At 37.4% G+C, this 18,319-nt stretch overlaps 1 protein-coding gene across 3 annotated transcripts; it reads right to left on the bottom strand.

Annotated features, from left to right (window-relative positions):
• Nucleotides 1-182: 182 nt before the first annotated feature.
• Nucleotides 183-16,604, bottom strand: arr3a (arrestin 3a, retinal (X-arrestin)). 3 transcript variants are annotated; one of them, XM_074611432.1, is made up of 19 exons: nucleotides 16,523-16,604; nucleotides 16,311-16,428; nucleotides 8,398-8,430; nucleotides 8,065-8,095; nucleotides 7,879-7,939; nucleotides 7,714-7,758; nucleotides 7,430-7,620; nucleotides 6,418-6,477; nucleotides 5,888-5,964; nucleotides 5,668-5,803; nucleotides 4,663-4,747; nucleotides 3,948-4,020; nucleotides 3,717-3,854; nucleotides 3,482-3,565; nucleotides 1,774-1,797; nucleotides 1,621-1,670; nucleotides 1,467-1,483; nucleotides 823-908; nucleotides 183-606 (listed from the first exon to the last, which is right to left on the bottom strand). In XM_074611432.1, the coding sequence occupies exons 2-17, from the start codon at nucleotides 16,400-16,402 to the stop codon at nucleotides 1,479-1,481; spliced, it is 1,185 nt and encodes a 394-aa protein (XP_074467533.1). In that variant the 5' UTR covers nucleotides 16,403-16,428; nucleotides 16,523-16,604; the 3' UTR covers nucleotides 183-606; nucleotides 823-908; nucleotides 1,467-1,478. The 3 variants fall into 3 exon arrangements, with proteins under 3 accessions (XP_074467533.1, XP_074467535.1, XP_074467534.1); XM_074611434.1 differs by lacking the exons at nucleotides 16,311-16,428; nucleotides 16,523-16,604 and adding an exon at nucleotides 10,712-10,801; XM_074611433.1 differs by lacking the exons at nucleotides 8,398-8,430; nucleotides 16,311-16,428; nucleotides 16,523-16,604 and adding an exon at nucleotides 8,231-8,353.
• Between the last annotated feature and the right edge of the window lie 1,715 nt (nucleotides 16,605-18,319).

Raw genomic sequence — 18,319 nt, forward strand, 5'->3', positions numbered from 1 at the left:
TGAGAGCAGTGTTGACACTGACATCCTAATAAAAGCTGTCCTTTCAGTGCAATGTGTTGGCCCATTAATGAAAAATAAAACAACCAGTTGAGTCCAGTCACAGTATGTGCTGTATGCTGACATCCAAATGAAATAATAATCAGCAGGGACAGAAACACAAACAAAACCCAACACCACAATAATTCTGTTTTTACAATAATTTTATTGTATTATGTGTTATTCGACTTGACATCAAAAACATAACAGACACATTTCACAGAAAGAGAAAAGTAAATAACAGACGGGTGTACCACCGTAGTTTAAAGCACAGTGGCTTTTTATGAGCTTCAAACTGAGTTCCCATCTTCCCCCACTCCAGGTGAAAAGGATTTTTATTTTTTTATTATGTGTGTGTTTCTACAGAAGTCTTTGGTCTCTAAATGTAGGATACTATTTTACAGTCAGAATACTCCCTCTACAGCTAAATGATATTAATTAAACAACAAAAACAAGAACGACAAAACATGTGAGGGGATTGTTACATCATTACGTATGGTGTGTTGAAAAGGTCATTCTCTTCAGTTGGTTGGTTATTGTTGTTGTATGGGTTCATTTCACCAGTCGCATCCTTCTTCTTTTTTTTTTTTTTTTTTTTTTAAAGTTATTTTTTTGGGGGCATTTTTCCATTTTTATTGAGGACAGTGGATAGAGTCTTGAAAGGGGGGAGAGAGAGAGTGGATGCGGAAAGGGCCACAGGCCGGATTCGCACCCGGGCCGCCGCGGTCAGGACCAAGCCTTGATACATGGACGCCCGCTCTACCAACTGAGCTAACCCAGGCGCCCCCTTCTTCTTTGTTTTGTGTCACTTGCCCTCTCTGTCTTCCCGCCTTTCTGTGGGTTTCTTCTCAACCTCCAGCTTAACGTCCTCTCTGGGAAGAAGTAAACACAAACACATTCAGTATGTGGACAAAAATATCACAAAAATACCTGAAATTGTTTTAACATTATACTGTATAACACATCCACTAACATGCAATATTATGCAATAAATTACTATATGGATGACCACTGAACTACATTTATTGTAGTCTATTATAATGGGAAAATTACTCTTTTTAATAATATAAAATAATCCTCAATCATTCATTTTTAGTGTCATGTGAGTTTTAATATATTCTTAGCTTTGTATAATGATTGTTTGACAGACAATAAGCTATAATAAAGGACGAGCCTAATGTATAAACATGAATAAACACAAATGTGCACACACAGAAATCAAAGCATACCAGGGACAAATATATTTACAGGGTCATGTATATAAATTATATCCACTTAAAGTGAACTATACTGTGTATGAACCTCACCTTGACTATGGAGTTTCAAGACATTATATTATTAAAAATGATAATTTAATGATATAATAAAATGTCAACTAAATTGTTCTCCTTACTTGGCAACTTGTACAAAATAAGTGATTTAGTACTTACACTGATACGATTTTACTCTGCTCAGTTGGAGAGGCAGGTTGATGTGAGAGGAAGAAAAAAGTAGGATGAGAGGGTGAAATAATTAGAAAAGCCAGTAGGTTGCACTGGTATCAATGAGATATTGTTTGTTTGTGTGAGTTACTATAAAAAATACCTGCAGGTTTGGGGTGCATGAGCATCAATGGCAGCTCCACTGTGACATCACTGCAAAGAAAACCAATCGATCAGAACAATACAGGTGATTCATGATCCATGTTAACTGGCTGCATCGCGGGCTGTGATGTGATTGTAAATAAAGCTCACTCACCTGGAAGTGAGGCCGCCCAGCAGGCTACATGAACACAAGAGAGTTTGTTTTAGTTAATTTCATTATTTTTTTGTTTATTTTTTAATTCAAAGTTTCCTTGTACCAAAATATTTAAAGGTGCAGTGTGTAAGATTTGATACATCTGGATTGCAACCGACTGAGTACCCCTCCGCTCACTCCTCCCTTTCCAAGACTGCGATAACGTGAGCCACCGAGTGCTCAGAGGCCATCTTTACCATAATAACCAACCCTGTCTCAAACAAAATCACGTTCCCATACAACTAAACTGCATAACCAAAATACATTTTGAGGGAAACCTATTTTCTCCCAGATTACGGTCACAGTTTTAAACATGTGATTAAAGTTGTAAATGCAAACAAAACAAAAATATAACAAAACTACTTAATTAGGTTCAGGCAACAAAACTACTGGGAGTGAAAGTCTGGTATTTGTTGGACCCATCCACCCCCCCAGTAATGGACTTTCTCGCTTGTTATACAAAGTATTATTCAATAACGTTTTTAACCAACGTATTTTCATTCACGGTCGCTCGATATACTACGTCTCTGCATGTTGCTCGTTGTTCTGCACGTCGCTCGTCGTTCTACGTCACTTGCTGCGGCCGTCTTGTGGCGGTACTGAGTTCCCCAGACTTTAGTTGTCAGTCAGACGACTGAAAAACAGTTCCCATCCACATAATAATATAAAATAAAATACCTTCTTAATAATAATAATGAACAAATGCCTCTTCGCTAATGAACAAATGCCTCTATATCAACAAACAATTAAGGAAACTGAAATATTGGTTTGTGGTTTTCCTTTTACCCTCCTTTAAAGTTTTCCCAAATAAAATACACTAAAAGAAATGGGTATAAAGGGTTTCATTGAAAATCAACAAATGAATAGGATACAAAAATACAGCCTGCAGGCGTTAGGCTATTGTAAGGCAAGCCAGATCGCTGCACAAATAGTACCTAAACGTCCCAGTGCAGGTAACCCAATTGGTTGGCACTTAACTTGTTTCCCCAACTAGGAGTCAACACTCTCAACAAACAGAACACAAAGATCACAGAATCCCAAACGGGCCCAAAACAGACCAGAGTTTCTGGTAAAGCTGATAACACATGTTGCATTGAGTGAAGGAGAGATCAGAATGACACTGGGTGTGCAATTTCCCTCCTCTTTTAAGCCCTACAGAAAGGGCGTCGTTACACCCTGATTGGCCAAGAGGGGAATGCACCAAGCTGCTCTCAACTATCATTTAAGAGCCAGTCCCCACACCCTGCGCAACAGGTGAACTGAATAACCCTCTAATCACTCAGCAACTCAACCAAAAAAACACCAGGGAAAAGGGAAACAACAGCAAACACCAGAGAATTGGCAGCTGCCACAGTCTGAAGACTTACAAAGGTATTTGTGATACGTAAAAGACAAACGTAAACCACAACAAAATAATGAATTTGTTTAAAAAGTAATTGAGAATGTAATTTAGTCGTATGGTACGTCATTTTTAGGAGACAGGTCTGCAATAACACTGCTTTAGGAGCAATGAAACTCAGACGTGTACACGGTTTTGCACTCTAACAATTCTTAGTTTCAGGTGATTATGCACTAATGAAAACATAGTCATGAATATTATATTCCATTTCTGCTAGTAGAACCCCTGAAATGTTACACACTGGTCCTTTAAACAGGATCAGACACTTACCCTCCTCCGGCCACCATGAGGTTAATTTTAATCTTGTAGGAAACCAGGATCCCCAACACATCTTTTTCTACACCCGGTCGCAGTCTGCAGAGAGGAGGAATTACAAGGATTTGTGGGATTACAAGGTTTAATTCAGTTAAGTGTATTTTTAAAAACTATTATAAGACAGGACACACAGTGACATGCAAAGAAAAGTGAATTAGTTTAGTCCTGTCTGCTATATTTGTGCACTTACATGGTGGTGGAGGCCAAGTTAGTGTCCTCATCCTTCAGTCGTCCGTCCAGTGCCAGGCCTCTCTTCTCCTTGTTTTCAGTCAGCAAGGGAGTGATGTTCAGGGTGTTCTCGTAGGTGCCGCTGGGCTCCACTGTCTCTCTGTCGGAGGATACAAACACACACATAAACACACCAAAGTGCACGTGATACTTGATGTTTGCTGCTGTGGTTCCCAGTTTTCTGTCCACCTACCCAAACTCCTGGCAATAAACAGCTTTGGAGTATTTGTCCGCTGAGTAGAGGACGATGTCTGTGGTTTGGTCCACTGTGGAGAGAAGAAGAAAGATAATTGTGCTCTTAGTAACAGTCAGTGATGTAATGTAACTAAGTATGTTTACTCAAGTACAATTATGAGGCACTTGACTTGAGTATTTACATTTTATGTTATTTTATACTTTTACTCCACTTTTTTTTTTTAATTTTGAAAGCAAATGTTGTACTTTTTACTCCACAACATTTATTAGACAGCTTTAGTTACTTTGTATATTCAGATTATTAATAATAGAAAATAAAAAAAATAAATCAACTAATATATTATGATGTATTATCACAGGTTAAGTATATATAGTAGTATATTTAGTACTTAAAATGAGCTCCACCTTTACCAGCCGCAACAATAAAATGGTGAACACATGCATCAATAGTTATAATTCAATAATATAATATATATCATTCTGAAATGCATAACGAGTACTTTTATTATTGATACTTTAAGTATAGTTTGATGCTAATATTTTTGTACTTTTACTTTAAGTAAGACGCAGGACTTTTACTTGTAACAAAGTATTTTTACTTTAGTAGTATTGCTACTTTTACTTAAGTAAAAGGTCTAAATAGTTCTTCCACTGCTGGTAACAGTCGTATAAAATCTCTATATAAAAGTATTTGTGCTATCAGAGGTACCCACCAGAGATTTTGAATTTCTTGACTGTTTTGTTGCTCTCGTTGTTGATTTTGATTTTGAGTGGGATCGTTTCACCGTGGAAGTAGAGCTGTGGTCAAAACCAGGAAAAAACAGTTAATGGTGGGGAAACATATAGTCTGCATTTCAAACTCACTCTGGAAGCGTTAACACACATTTAGAATAACATATAACACTTTAAAGCAGAGGTTTTCAAAGTGTGACGCAGGCTCAGTGAAATAGAAGTGAAACATATCACATTAGTTATCAAAAGATCGCATAGAATAGCCTAAATATGTGTGATTTTGTTAAAAAGGTAGATCAGAGATACAGTAGTTTTGGGGAATTTTACCATTTTCCCTCTTTTCCAGTGTCAAAGACTAATAAATGCCTTAGGACAGACATTTTTTATGTATTTGGTGTAGTCTGAAGTTATGTCAAAAAGTAATAGAGTGGTACAGGCATGAGTCTTAAAACCCAGAAATGAGTTTGAGCATTTTAGCACGTCTGGAAGTCAATGGGTTATTTGAATGTGTTTTTAGTTAGATGCCTGAAATAAGGTCTGTTGTTAACACAAGATGAAGAGATTTTAACGTTTTGTTCTACAATATAAATTACATCAATAAATACGAGTTTGTTTATAGCCTAACGTTAGCTTTTTACTTCTGCCGATTGCATTTACACTTCAAAAATCATAAAAGTGGTGTTCATTTGGGAAGATTATCTTGTTGAACAAAACATGTAAGTATCATAAACGTGTGTTTACCACCAAGCTTATTTTCTGCAATAATCCGAAACCCAATGGAACAATCTCATTGGAACCAGGGCGATGCCAATTTACTGGTTGGCCTACAAAGATACCTCATCCCTGGAGCACTCCACAATAGGCTATCGGCTCAACTGTTTAGTGTCTGCGGGATCAAATAACATAATCATGATCCGATGGGCATCCAGGTATTGAACATATTTCCGAGCTTTGTCAGTCTAAACAATGAAGTTTTGCTACTTTACATCTTTCTCCATCGAAGCTTCTACGTGAACGGGCTTGTCGGACATCATGAAGCTTTTGCAGATATCAGCCTTGGGCCCGGCGCCCACCTCAGAGGGGGCGTACTGGATTTTACGAATGATAAGGCGAGCTGTGTCCCTGTGGGACAGAGAAAAGTAGAGAAAATGTTATAGTCAGGCAAACAGTTGAAAGATGAATGAACACAAAGAGATGGACACTCACTTCTTATTAATCTTCTCATCAGCGCTGTTCTTCTCGTTTGCCAGGTATGTTTTGACCTCAAAGTCGACACCACAAGCCTGCAAAGCAAAAATTAAACGTTATAGCAGCCATAACAATGAGCATACTCACACTAGGGCTGGGCAATATATTGATATTATATAGATATTGTGATATGGGACTAGATATCATCTTCGTTTTTGGACATCGTAATATGGAAATAAGTGTGTCTTTTCCTGGTTTTAAAGGCTGCATTACAGTAAAGTGATGTATTTTTCTGAACTTACAAGACAGTTCTAGCTGTTCTAATATTTGTATTGTACACTATATCCACATTACTGATGATTATTAATCAAAAATCTCATTGTGTAAATATTTTGCGAAAGCACCAATAGTCAATCCTACAATATCGTCGCAATATCGATAGAGTTATTTGGTCACAAATATCGTGATATTTGATTTTCTCCACATCGCCCAGCCCTATCACACACTGGACAGCTAACTACGGAGAGGTGAAAGGTGTTGAGGTTTACCTTCCCGTTGTCATTTGGTCCAGGCTGCAGAGAGACTGAGCACGGCAGGTTGTTGGGAATCTAGAGAGACAAAGAAGAACATTTATATCTGAACAGAAGAGTTGTTTTGTATCTGTTCACTCAAAGAATAAAGAGAAATTTCAGAGATTGCAATCAAAGCACTAAAGAGGAATCAGTTATGGGACTTGTTTAACAACCTTTTCTTGCCTTTTTGAAAAATTGCCAGGTTGTCAAATGAATTTGAGGATGGCATACTGTTTTATTTCATTTTGTAAACTCTAAACGTATTATATAGAAACGTTTTCAAACAAATTTGAAAATTTGACCTTTTTTTTTTTTTTTTTAAATGCAATTACCTATTTAAAGCAGCAGTGGGTAGAATTAGAGAAAATATGACTAAAAAAAGTTATTTTTATTACTTTAATGCCCATTTTTCACCTCAAATGTTTTCAGAAACATCTTGTAGTGTACTGTTATGCTGTAAAATGAAAACTTTTTTGACCCGGCAGCCATGATGAGATCAATTGAGGAAATACCAAGCACCGCCCACCAGCCGGAGCACACTTTCTCATTTTACAGCTATAAACAGTACACTACAAGATGTTTCTGAAAACATTTGAAGTGAGAGGCATTACAGTAACAGAATATTGATTCATATTTGATCAGCGCTGCTTAGTTTGACCGTTTGATTGGAGTTCGCGAGTGACTGACAGCTGCCACCGTTGAATGAACAGCCAATAGGAACGCTCTTTCTCTGAAATGACCTGTGATTGGCCAAAGTCTAGAAGTCTAGTTTTCTCTCAGAAAAACTTGAAATACAATATGCTGAAAGGTTATTATATAATTTTTGCCCAATAATGCCAAAAATATTCTGCCTACTGCTGCTTTAATAGTCAGTATTAAAAGGATCCAATAGAAAGGATGTGTCATTTCAACCTGAACACAAAAAGGTAGAACGTGTGGTTGAACAAGCTGAGGTCACAATTTGTATCTATAAGACATGTTGTCATACTTCAAAAGTGAACGGGAACGCGCCGTCTCCGGTCTTCTTCAGCAGCGTATCGTGCATGTCGGTCAGAGCGGGCTTGTGGCACTCAGGGTTGAGCTGGTAGTGCTGGATCCAGATGTCCTTCCTGAAGCTGAGGCCTATCACATCCAGGTCGTCACTGCCGTACCGGAAGGCACAAGCCAGCTGCACGAACACTGTCAACACATGATAGATAGATAAATTCATGTTTTCCTACTCGATTTGGGAAGGTTTTGCCTTTTGAAGTGAACTTTTTTTTATGATGTTACCTTTCCTGCCTCCAACATCTGAGGACTCCAGCTTCACAACACCATCTGTAAAGTAAACAGTGCAGAAGCTGTTATATTTATCATCCTCTCTACGCAGCTACACACACACACACACACACACACACACACACACACACACACACACACACTGAAGAAGGAACGTACCGACTTTGTCCACATGGGACACGTTGTCCACATAGTCTCTCTTTCCCAGGTAGAGGGTCAGCTGTCAGACAGAAGGAAGCGAGTGTTTCAGATCCTGTTTCCAAGTATGTTTCATTCACTTTCCATTGATGAAAAATATCTTAAAATCACGACACAAGAAGAACTCAAAACAAAAATGTAACTTACCCCTCCACCTTTACTGGTCTTCTTGAAAACCCTGTGAAAAAAAAGAAGAGAAACATCACTTTAAGACTATTCTTTATTCATAAAAAGTTGAATAGATTTGTAATAGTATAGCAAACAAAGTAAATAAGAGTTTTTGTCTGGATTGAGCATATAAAATGATTGATACGTTTTAGACTCTGAAGGTAATGTTTGTTCCTTTGCAAGCAGCAGAAGGGCCAGTAATCCCTTATTCCCTTTCATCCAGTTAGGAACAGCTAAGAGTTGAGCAGCTTTACCTCAATGTGCCCCGATTGAGAGGCAGAAAGAAAATCACAAAAGGAAAGCAGCACTTACTTTGCCATCTCTGGACGATCTTTAGAGATTGTTCTGTTGGAAGAAAAAAGAAACATAAGTGACTTCAGGTTATCAGGAGGTCAAAGCATCAGTCAGATGTTGTCATGAAGACATTGATCCTTCACCATCTGTGTGGCAGCCGGAGTGGTGTTTTGTTTTGAGTGTACAGAAGGTTAATCCTTTGTGATAAGATTATACCATCCGTGTCAGGACTCCTGGCTTATTCCGTATCCACTAACTTGCACCCCCCTTCCGTCCAACTGACACCAAGCTCCAGGCCAGATTTACACCATTATGTCACGGCATGTTCCCCTCAAACCTCAAACGTAACCGTGGTGCCAAAGCTTGTTTGGACTATTTGAGAACAGTTAAATGGATGAAACCCATTCAGTAACTCACTGTTGTATTCCTGGACTTAATGAGACACTAACTTTAGCTCTCTATAGCCCTGTAATACGGATTATTACAGAAAGGTCTAGAGGGCTGTAAACATTTGATTAGTTGTTGTTCTTTAATGCTAAAATGGGGTTTGCTAATTTCATTGCATCATCTATACTGTCCTGAGACTGTTTGGTCTCATTCACTTGTGAGTTCTACTACACAGTTCTACACACAGATTGCTGCGGTGGGTGCATTCATTGCATGGAGACTCAAGAGAAATGGTGACTTGTTTGATCCAGAAGGAATTTCCAATCCAAACCAACTCTGTGGATCCAGGAGCAAGGGCTGCATGTGCATTTCAGGACCACGGAGAGCTACAGCACCGGTGCATCCCTCAATTCTGATTGAAATGCTCACCTGTGACGGCTGCAGCAAATCTAAACACTAAGGAACATTATCACTTTACCTCACTGTTTTCCTTGATTCTTGCAACCATTTTACTGAAAAAGTAACATTTTATATATCCTCTTTACCTGTTCCATATTAATGGATTAATGGATGCATGTTCTGTTATTATTATGGCTCCGTTTAGCAAACTTACCGCTGGTTGTCGGCTACAGATGATCTAAGAGACCTGATGTCCTGTTTGAAATATGGTCGACAAAATTACAAATTTCCATTTCTATTTTTTTTTTACTTATGTTTATATTTAAGTCCTATAATTTAACTGCTCTATTTTATGCCTTAGATCATCATTTTTATTTTAATTTTACTTGTCTGATTTCCCCTTTTATATATAAGGAAGGAACCAGAGACCAAAGATTTTCATTGCCAATGACTGCTTGGGAATTATCAAATGACAAATAAAGAACCTTGGACCTTCAGCCGATGAACTGTATCTTGTATTTCACACTGTGAAATGATTTTTGTGAGTAGCATTATTTATTAATTGACCTGATATCTGATTGCCCTTATGGCTCAGCATCAGGGCTGCAATTTTGTACTGTCTAACTGCACATTAGCACATTAACCTGCAACCCCATCATCAATCATTTAGGCTGGTTTAATACTACATTAGTCATATTTTGACTCTTATGGCAGCCTGGTACCAGTGGTGGAAGAAATACTCCAACTCTTTACTTCAGTAAAAGTAGAAATAGCCTCAAAATACTACATTTCAAGTAAAAGCCTTGAATTCAAAGAGTTGAGTTTTTATCAGCAAAATGTAATTAATGTTCAGAATGGCTCCTTTCACCGTGGTATTTTATCGTAGAATATTATATTGTTCTGTTTTTATCATTAACAAATACACTTAAGAGCTCTTTAATGTTGTAGTTCGTCAATGTGGAGCCATTTTTGTTGATACGTTGTGTACTACTGGGTAGATTAGTAGTATAGTACTGCATCAGATCATATAATCTGATCAATAAAAAGTAACTAAGTGTCAAGTAAATGTAGTGATGTAGAAGTAGAAAGTAGCATAAAATGGAAATTCTCAAGTACAAGTATGTCAAAACTGTACTTAAGTACAGTCCTTGAGTAAATGTAGTTAAGTTACATTCCATCACTGACTGGTATGTAAATTGGTAAGCAAAAATATGCATCTTTCTCATTTACATTCAACTGTTGTAGAAACTTGTATGTAAAATGACTTGTGAAAGACAGCACAGTGTGATACAATTACTAGATGACAACTACCATTCCCACTTAACTCCAAGGTGTAACAACTCACAGATTTTCTGAGTTTCTGGAACAACCGTATATAATCTTTCAAGTATGAGCCCATGTAGTTTTTCCTAATTAAAAAGAACATTCTTGCTCCAAATGTGCTACAGACAACAGCTGTATGTCATCATTAGTATCACCACTATATTCATCCATCCATCCATCCACTCATCCATCTTTCTATCCATCCATGAAGATGAAGTCTTACCTCTTCTCAGTTGTCTGGGACCTTGGTCGAGTGTGTCAGGGTAAGAGAGGAGAGTGCGCTCTGGAACAGTTGATCTGCCCTTTTATACAGGCAGCGTCTCTCTGAGCATCATTCGGGCTTAAGCTGTCCATTATCACTGCGGTTGCCTCCTTCATAATCCATTTAAGCAATTAGCGGATGGCTTTTTTGGTACTACAAAGGATTTGATAATGTTAAATCACAGGGACAAACATATGACGTCACAGTCGCCACATGGCATGTGTAGTAGAGGGCTGATAATCCCATCTGCACCTCAACAAACAAAGCAATCAAGTTTGTTTTAATTTGCAATAAATCAGGGTAAAACAAATCTAAGGCCTTTTCAAATCAGAGTTAACTGAGAGGGATTTTTTTTTTGTCAAAAACGCCTGGATGTGTCAGGACATGAGTTTTGCTGCTAGATTTACGTTGATGTTTAATAATAGCCCTTTGAGCTGCTATTATTAACCTGAACTATCTGTGAGCTGCACCTCTTTTAAACAATGGCTCATGCTGAGAACAAGCATCTAAAGTATCTTTCCTTATTGCTTTTTGCTTATGTTTTTCAGCTCACAGACAGAGGTTAAACACTAGCAAATTGAAGACAAATTTCTCCCACCAATAGATGAGAAAAAGGATTTCATTAACGAGACAACAGTAAACAAAAGCTTTAACTCTTAACTCTGCAGTTTGCATTATAGTTTTCTCAGGGAACCAACTAATCGGATAGTTTTACATCATAAAAGAACGGGTAAACAGTACAAGTAAAAAAGTGTGTAATATTTTGAGGTCTTTGTGGAGATTCTCAGTATTCCAGTCCGTCTGATCTCAGCAGATTAAGAGCTCCTAGTCTTATTACAGCGTGGATGATGGGAGCATCGGCGGCAACGTCAGATAAGCTGTCTTATTCAACAGAGACTCATGAACGTGCCAAAGATTACCCAGAATCACTAGAAAGATTCTCCTTTGACCTTTGAAACTCCACAAAGTCTTGGACAAGCTATTGTTGTAAGTTCTATAACGTCATTAGTCACGATATATCCAACTGATATAAATCAGAGGCCAGGGACCCCTTACAGGGTCACATTTTTATAATCATAACAATGAATCACAATCGTAATTAACCATATGCTTACTACTATTTGTACTCTTAGCCATTGGAACTATTTGTATTGTAAAACTTTTTAAGATTAATACTTCAGACCTGTTTCATAATGCTAAACAGAAACACATTTCAAATTGAATCATGTTTTTTTTAATAGTTTCTTTCTGTGATCAGCCATGTGAATAGATGATAAAACCTACTAGTGGGTGTAGTAGGCCCCTATTGACCTACATCTATGGTGCTTATAGTGACCAATAACATACATTTTTTTTTGTAACTTCTTTTTATTTCCTTTCAACAGGTACAGTCGTACAGCATAGTCACATGTTTTGACATAACACAGCAGGGTCACGTGTCCTTAGGAGGCAATCCGTGAGCCTCGACATCCACACAAAGTCCACACATCCTCCACCAAGTAGGAACGAGCAACACTCTTCGTCCATAGGCCCAGAGAATACACAGATGTACAGGGAGGAAAAACAACATGCCTACCCATACTCACACTAGGCGAGAAGAGAAGAGAAGTATAAACAAGTAAATAGTGATGAAAAATAAATACATATCACCAGAAATGAATAGAAAACTAAAAACTAAAAATCCCCAGGTTGTTACATATTAATTTAGTTCACATCAATTAAGAAAAATTAGGTTAATTGGGGACCACTTAGTTAAGAATACATCTGTCCTTAGTTGTAACCTTGCAGTGATGTTTTCCATGTAGTAAACCTCTTTAACCTTCTCCCTCCATTGTGTTACTGAGGGGGGCTGCGGCATCAACCAGGAGACTGTAATCATCTTCTTAGCAATTAAAAGTAGGACTCTGAGTAGTAATATCCGATTATTGTCTTCTATATCCTCTGGTATTATTCCCAGTATAAAGTAAGATGGTTTTAAGGGCAGTTCTATATCCAAACATTTTTTTATTTCTTTTTGTATATTTTGCCAGTATTCTAGTAGTTTTGGACAGTCCCAGAAGATGTGCCGGTGGTCTCCTTTTAGGCCACAGCCCCTCTAGCATTAATCGGAGGTACCACCGAATTTTGATGTGCCAAGAGGAGTCCTGAAAAACCTCATCCTGACTTTCCAGTCAAATTCCTTCCAAGTGGGGCTATTCGTTATTCTATGTCCTTCTCTGCACGATATAGTTCCCAGTTTTTATCCGAAATATATTGTGTTCATCTCCAGTTCCCATTTTTCTTTAATGTCCAAGCTGTTATCCATTAGTTCTTCTTGTAATATCTTGTATATATACGATATGATCTTCTTTTTAACCATTAATCTGAGCTGGGCTGCCCAGCAATATTTTTCCAGGTTAGGTAAATCTAGGCCTCCATTTTCCTTTGAGCATAAAAGTCTTTTAAATTTACTTTTGTAACTTTTGTTTTGCCAAATGAATTTAGATAGCCATTTATTAATTGTTTTAATTGTAAAAATGGGGTAAAGATTGGAACATAAAGAGCAGCCTTGGCAGAATGTTCATTCGTATCGTTTCCACTCGTCCTATTAGGGATTGGGGAAGGTTTTCCCATTTTACAAGGTCAGTTTTTATTTCATCCATCAGCTTCCCATAGTTGAACTTAAACAATAACATCTATTTAATAGCCTGACAGCTGACTTTGAAGATGTGGCACATAAGGGCCAGTTAAAGGGGATTGTTGACAATATAATGGTTCAGATAGTTGCATTTTTTTTCTAACACTGACTCATATTAACACACTGATATTTGGGGTAATGCAGGTTCCATGACTGAATCCTTGTTTGGGATGCAGGTAAAAGAACTGATTCTTAACACAGCGCCAGCAGTGTGTCCTTTCTTTTCTTTGTCCGTTAATGAGCCACAAGAATGGGTCATTATGGGTCATCATCATTTGGAGGCTTTTGGGATTAGCAAGAACCGTTAGACAATATAAAAAATTTTTTTACTTCTTTAGGCCTAAATGTTGTATTTGTTACTAAAATAGTCAAATGACAAAAGGTCTTAGTTAGAATCCAGCCAGCAGAGTGACTCCAGGCCACCAGGACGCCCCACAAGGCAAGAGTCACTGTGTTGTGATGACCATGGCTTAACTGAGGTGTGAGTTCAAATCAAAATAAAGAAGCATTAATTAATGAAGCATTTCCACAGTTGTATGAATTTTATCGCCTTTTGCAATATCGTGCATAACCGCACCTATTTGTGATCTGGGCAGGTTAAAATATAACACGTGTGGTAGGCTCAGGTTTTAATAGAACAGGTCACATTGCCTCCATAGGCTACTAATCACTATTTCGTCTGCAGTACCATTTCCTGGAACCACTGCGGCTTCCCTGGCTCTCGGCCCTCTGATCATCAAACTAAACCCATCGTGACAGAGTGATTCCCTCTGACGAGGATCTCCCCGCTGACCACATGACCGAATGATGAACAATTACACACACAAATAAAAAGAGAGGGAAAGAAAGACTGCAACTATTTTGGACTTTGCATGCAAATAATCAAAACAATGGAACTACACAAATAAAACTGGCTGTGTTACTTTGATTTGACTGAAACTGATATTAAGGTAGAAAAAGTGACAGACAAAGGTGAGTTGAAGACAGATAACTAAATTATTCAAATACTAGGGCTGTCAAAGTTAACGCGATAATAATGCGATTTAGATTCAGTTTTAAAGCTAGAGTTAAGATGCTGGCATCATATGAACCTAGAAAATCTAAGGAATCCATTGGTACCAACCATGTCATACTAGCTTGTGAAGGAGGTTAAATAATGCTCCACACTTGTGCTAAATTTTGGCGAGGAAAAACTGGCATGGCCATTTTCAAACGGGTCCCTTGACCTCTGACCTCAAGATTATGTGAATGAAAATGGGTTCTATGGGTACCCACGAGTCTCCCCTTTACAGACATGCCCACTTTATGATAATCACATGCAGTTTGGGGCAAGTCATAGTCAAGTCAGCACACTGACACACTGACAGCTGTTGTTGCCTAGTCGGGCTGCAGTTTGTCATGTTATGATTTGAGCATATTTTTTATGCTAAATGCAGTACCTGTGAGGGTTTCCGGACAATATTTGGCATTTTTGTGTGTTGATAATTGATTTCCAATCATAAATATATACATATATTTGCATAAAGCAGCATATTTGCCCACTCCCATGTTGATAATAGTATTAAACACGCGGAAAAAGCTCGTTCCAAGAGGAGAGTGAATCTGTGGTTGGCTTTCACTTTCCCTGCCGTATGTGATGCTGAAGGTGGTACGCTGGGCTGTTCTGGCAACCGCGGTCAGGTTCTTTGTAACTGCGGACCCGTTTGAATCCAGTGTACTGAGTAACTTGCAGTGCTCATCTTACCAAGTGTGTCATATTATTCCTATGTTTGTTGTCCTATGTTGCTTATGTGTTCCTATTTTACGTATGAATTTAGAATAGAATAGAAAATACTAATACCACTTTTTGCATAAAAAAGGCAGAAATTTGTTTTTGGTTTGCATGTGCAAAAACTGCTATTAAAAAGGGTACATTAAAATACAACATATCACATCCAGGCGGGACATATTAAAACACATTTATATAAAACACAATAGAAGCTACATTAAAAGGAGCACCAAGTACTCGATGGTAAGTACTGAATCAAAATTAAATATATAGGCAAAGTGCTGTGTGCTGAGGTAGCAGGCTGTTTTTCTTTGCATAGGGGACTCTGAGAAGAGACAGACATGTAGAAATATATAGGCTACAGAGTGAAGCAAATGTCATGTTAGCACCTGGTCACAAAAGCCCAAGTTGGCACTGTTCCCATGTACTTAGTGGTTTTATTTAGGACCAGCCGAGTGAACACACAGTAGGAGGCTGAGCCTTTTTGAAGACACTAACAATGATGTGGAGCGTCTCATGAGGAGCATCATCGCCAAAGGGCACAAACAGCATTATCAATTATTTAGAGGTCCGGACAGAATGAGATGAAATGATGCACACCAACAAGATGATGAGGTACATGACATGAAGCTATAGCCGAGTATAATATGAGATAATGTACTGGTGAAATGAGCCCATGCGATCATTCCTGATGGACAGAAACAAGACTAGCTGTGCGTTCCAATACTCATACTACCATACTATTTAGTATGCCAGAAAAAAACATTTAGTATGTCCCAATACATAGTGTGTTAATGCAGTTAAATGCAACCAGGATGTTCTACTACATCCGGTCACATTTTGCGGTATGCAAGCCAGCATGCTTTTCTGGCTATTCTGACCCACAATCCTCTGTGCAGCAGATATATGAAGGTCAAAGGAGCAATGTGATGATGGAGTAGTACGACCCAATTGTATGCATATTGTATGCAACAGCTGCAGTACGTACTAAAAGTAAAAAGTATGTGATTTGGAAAGTAGAGTCTACCCCCATGTTAGCGGCTCTGAAGCTGCAGGCTACTTAGGCACAGTGGTGCTTTGAGCTAAATGCTAAAAAAGCATACTAACATACTCACTGATGGACTTGACTTAAAGGATATGAGCACAGAAGGAGTACACAGTCCCATTCCTGCAGAGCAGATCTTATTAGCTCTTTGGTTGCCTCCATCTGTAAGTGTGTGTGTGGTTTTAGCTCTGCAAAGGGAGAACAAACTCATTAATAATAAATCAAATCATCAACAGACATTGTGAGATAATAAAGTAAATGAAAGCATTAAAGTATTCATACATCATGTCTGAGGTCAAAGAAGGGAGAACAAAGGGAGGAAGGCGGCATATCTTTAAGTGGTTACACCTGAGTTTGATTTATCCTCCCTGCCTCAGGTGGGGTCATGTGATCTCTTTCTGGGGACTTTTAACACACACAATGACATAATGCTAACATGCTGATGCTAGGGAAGTATAATTTCAGCACTAAACTCAATTAAGTCCAGTCGAGGCAGATGATTGTGTTGTTAGTTTATTAGATATTTGGTCATAAATCAAATGGTGGTGCTAAATCAGTGGTTCCCAACCATTTTTCTTAGGGGACCCCTTTTCTATCATTGAGTAAACCCCTGACTAAGTGACATATCTTATAGATATTTCATATTATATTCAATGCATACACAGTAGAGAACAACTGATAAACTGTACAAGAAGTAACCCAAATAGTGGACGCAATAACTGCAGGAAGTTTGTATTGAGCGGATTATTTCCTGTGATTATTGCATCAGAGATGAGTTTCCCTGTTATTTTTACAGACTTTTAATACAATTCTCTGTATTGTGTATATTGCCCTTATCTTGTGAGATGTGATGTGTTTGTGTGTATGTTTTATATTTTGGTAATTTCATTAATTGCAAATTTATTACAAACTTACCCCACTACAGCACAATATCAATAAAGGTGGGTGCTGCATTATTCACTTATCTTGTAGAGGGGCCATGCATCATTATTGTATTGTGCTCATAAGCTGCATATTCCACAAGTTGTGTTTAAAGACAAATACACATTTTCTCAATCGACATTTGAATCAGAATCTGATGTAGTTACTGTCCATCAAATCTCATCAAACCCACACATCAAGTGGATTAGTTTTAGTTTGTTTTGATTGTTAAACTCTCAATAAATAAAAACCTAAAGGATGATTTTAAAGTTGATCTTACATGTGATTGTTGCTTTTATAGTCATGTCTGTATTTGAAAGATTTGAAACAGCGTTTTCAGGGGCTTTAATTTACCCCAAGCTTGTTTACACACAGAAAACCTGGTTCTGGTTTTATTCCAGCACAGAAGATCATCTCTAAATGGAGATCCAGAGGTGGTTTACAGTCTCCTGAGTTTTGAGCTCCATCTAGTGGATCCAGTGCAAATGAACCAATAGCTTTACTGTCTCTCTTTATGTCTTACCAGTGGTTCATGAGTGTTTCTCTGTTTAATAATTAGCAAAAAAGGAAAAAAAAAGAGTCATATTCAAATTCAGAAACGTGAAGACAACTCATTTTTTTTTAATATCTTACAGTAGAGTGAGGCAGGGTAGGTATTATCCTAAAATATTATTAGGCTACTAATGATACATTATCCTTATTTGTAATATTTATTTATGTATTTATTATTATTATTTTTCTCATTTCATGTTTTTATTTAATCATATCATTTTCTCTGTTATTCATTTCCAATGCATATATTTAAAACCTATAATATTTGATCACAATAAAGGCAAATAATAAAAATATATACTATTATTATTATCATTATTAATAATACAAATTAAATCAAATCATTGTTTATAGGCCTATTGCATTTTCGAAGACAACTTATATTTCATATCTTACAGCACAGCAGAGAGAGGCAGGGTAGTCATTATCCTTAATATTATTAGGCTAATAATAATGCATTATCCTTATTTGTAATAATTTTTATTTATTTATGTATTTATTTATTATTTTGTATTTATTTATTATTTTTATTTTTTCTCATTTAATATTTTGAATAATTTAATTTTCTTAGTTAATAATTTCCAATGCATATATTCAAAACCAATA

The sequence above is a fragment of the Sebastes fasciatus genome, chromosome 16, assembly GCF_043250625.1.
Source record: "Sebastes fasciatus isolate fSebFas1 chromosome 16, fSebFas1.pri, whole genome shotgun sequence".
Classification (NCBI taxonomy): Eukaryota; Metazoa; Chordata; class Actinopteri; order Perciformes; family Sebastidae; genus Sebastes; species Sebastes fasciatus.

What these genes read in the sequence shown, in the direction of transcription:
- arr3a (XM_074611432.1), bottom strand. Translation starts at nt 16,402, where the DNA reads ATGGAGGCAACCAAAGAGCTAATAAGATCTGCTCTGCAGGAATGGGAC. An exon ending in AAGCTTCGATGGAGAAAGAT is followed by an intron (nt 4,748 to 5,667) that starts GTAAAGTAGCAA and finishes TTTTGACCACAG; the next exon opens with CTCTACTTCCACGGTGAAAC. An exon ending in AACTTGGCCTCCACCACCAT is followed by an intron (nt 3,566 to 3,716) that starts GTAAGTGCACAA and finishes TCCTCTCTGCAG; the next exon opens with ACTGCGACCGGGTGTAGAAA.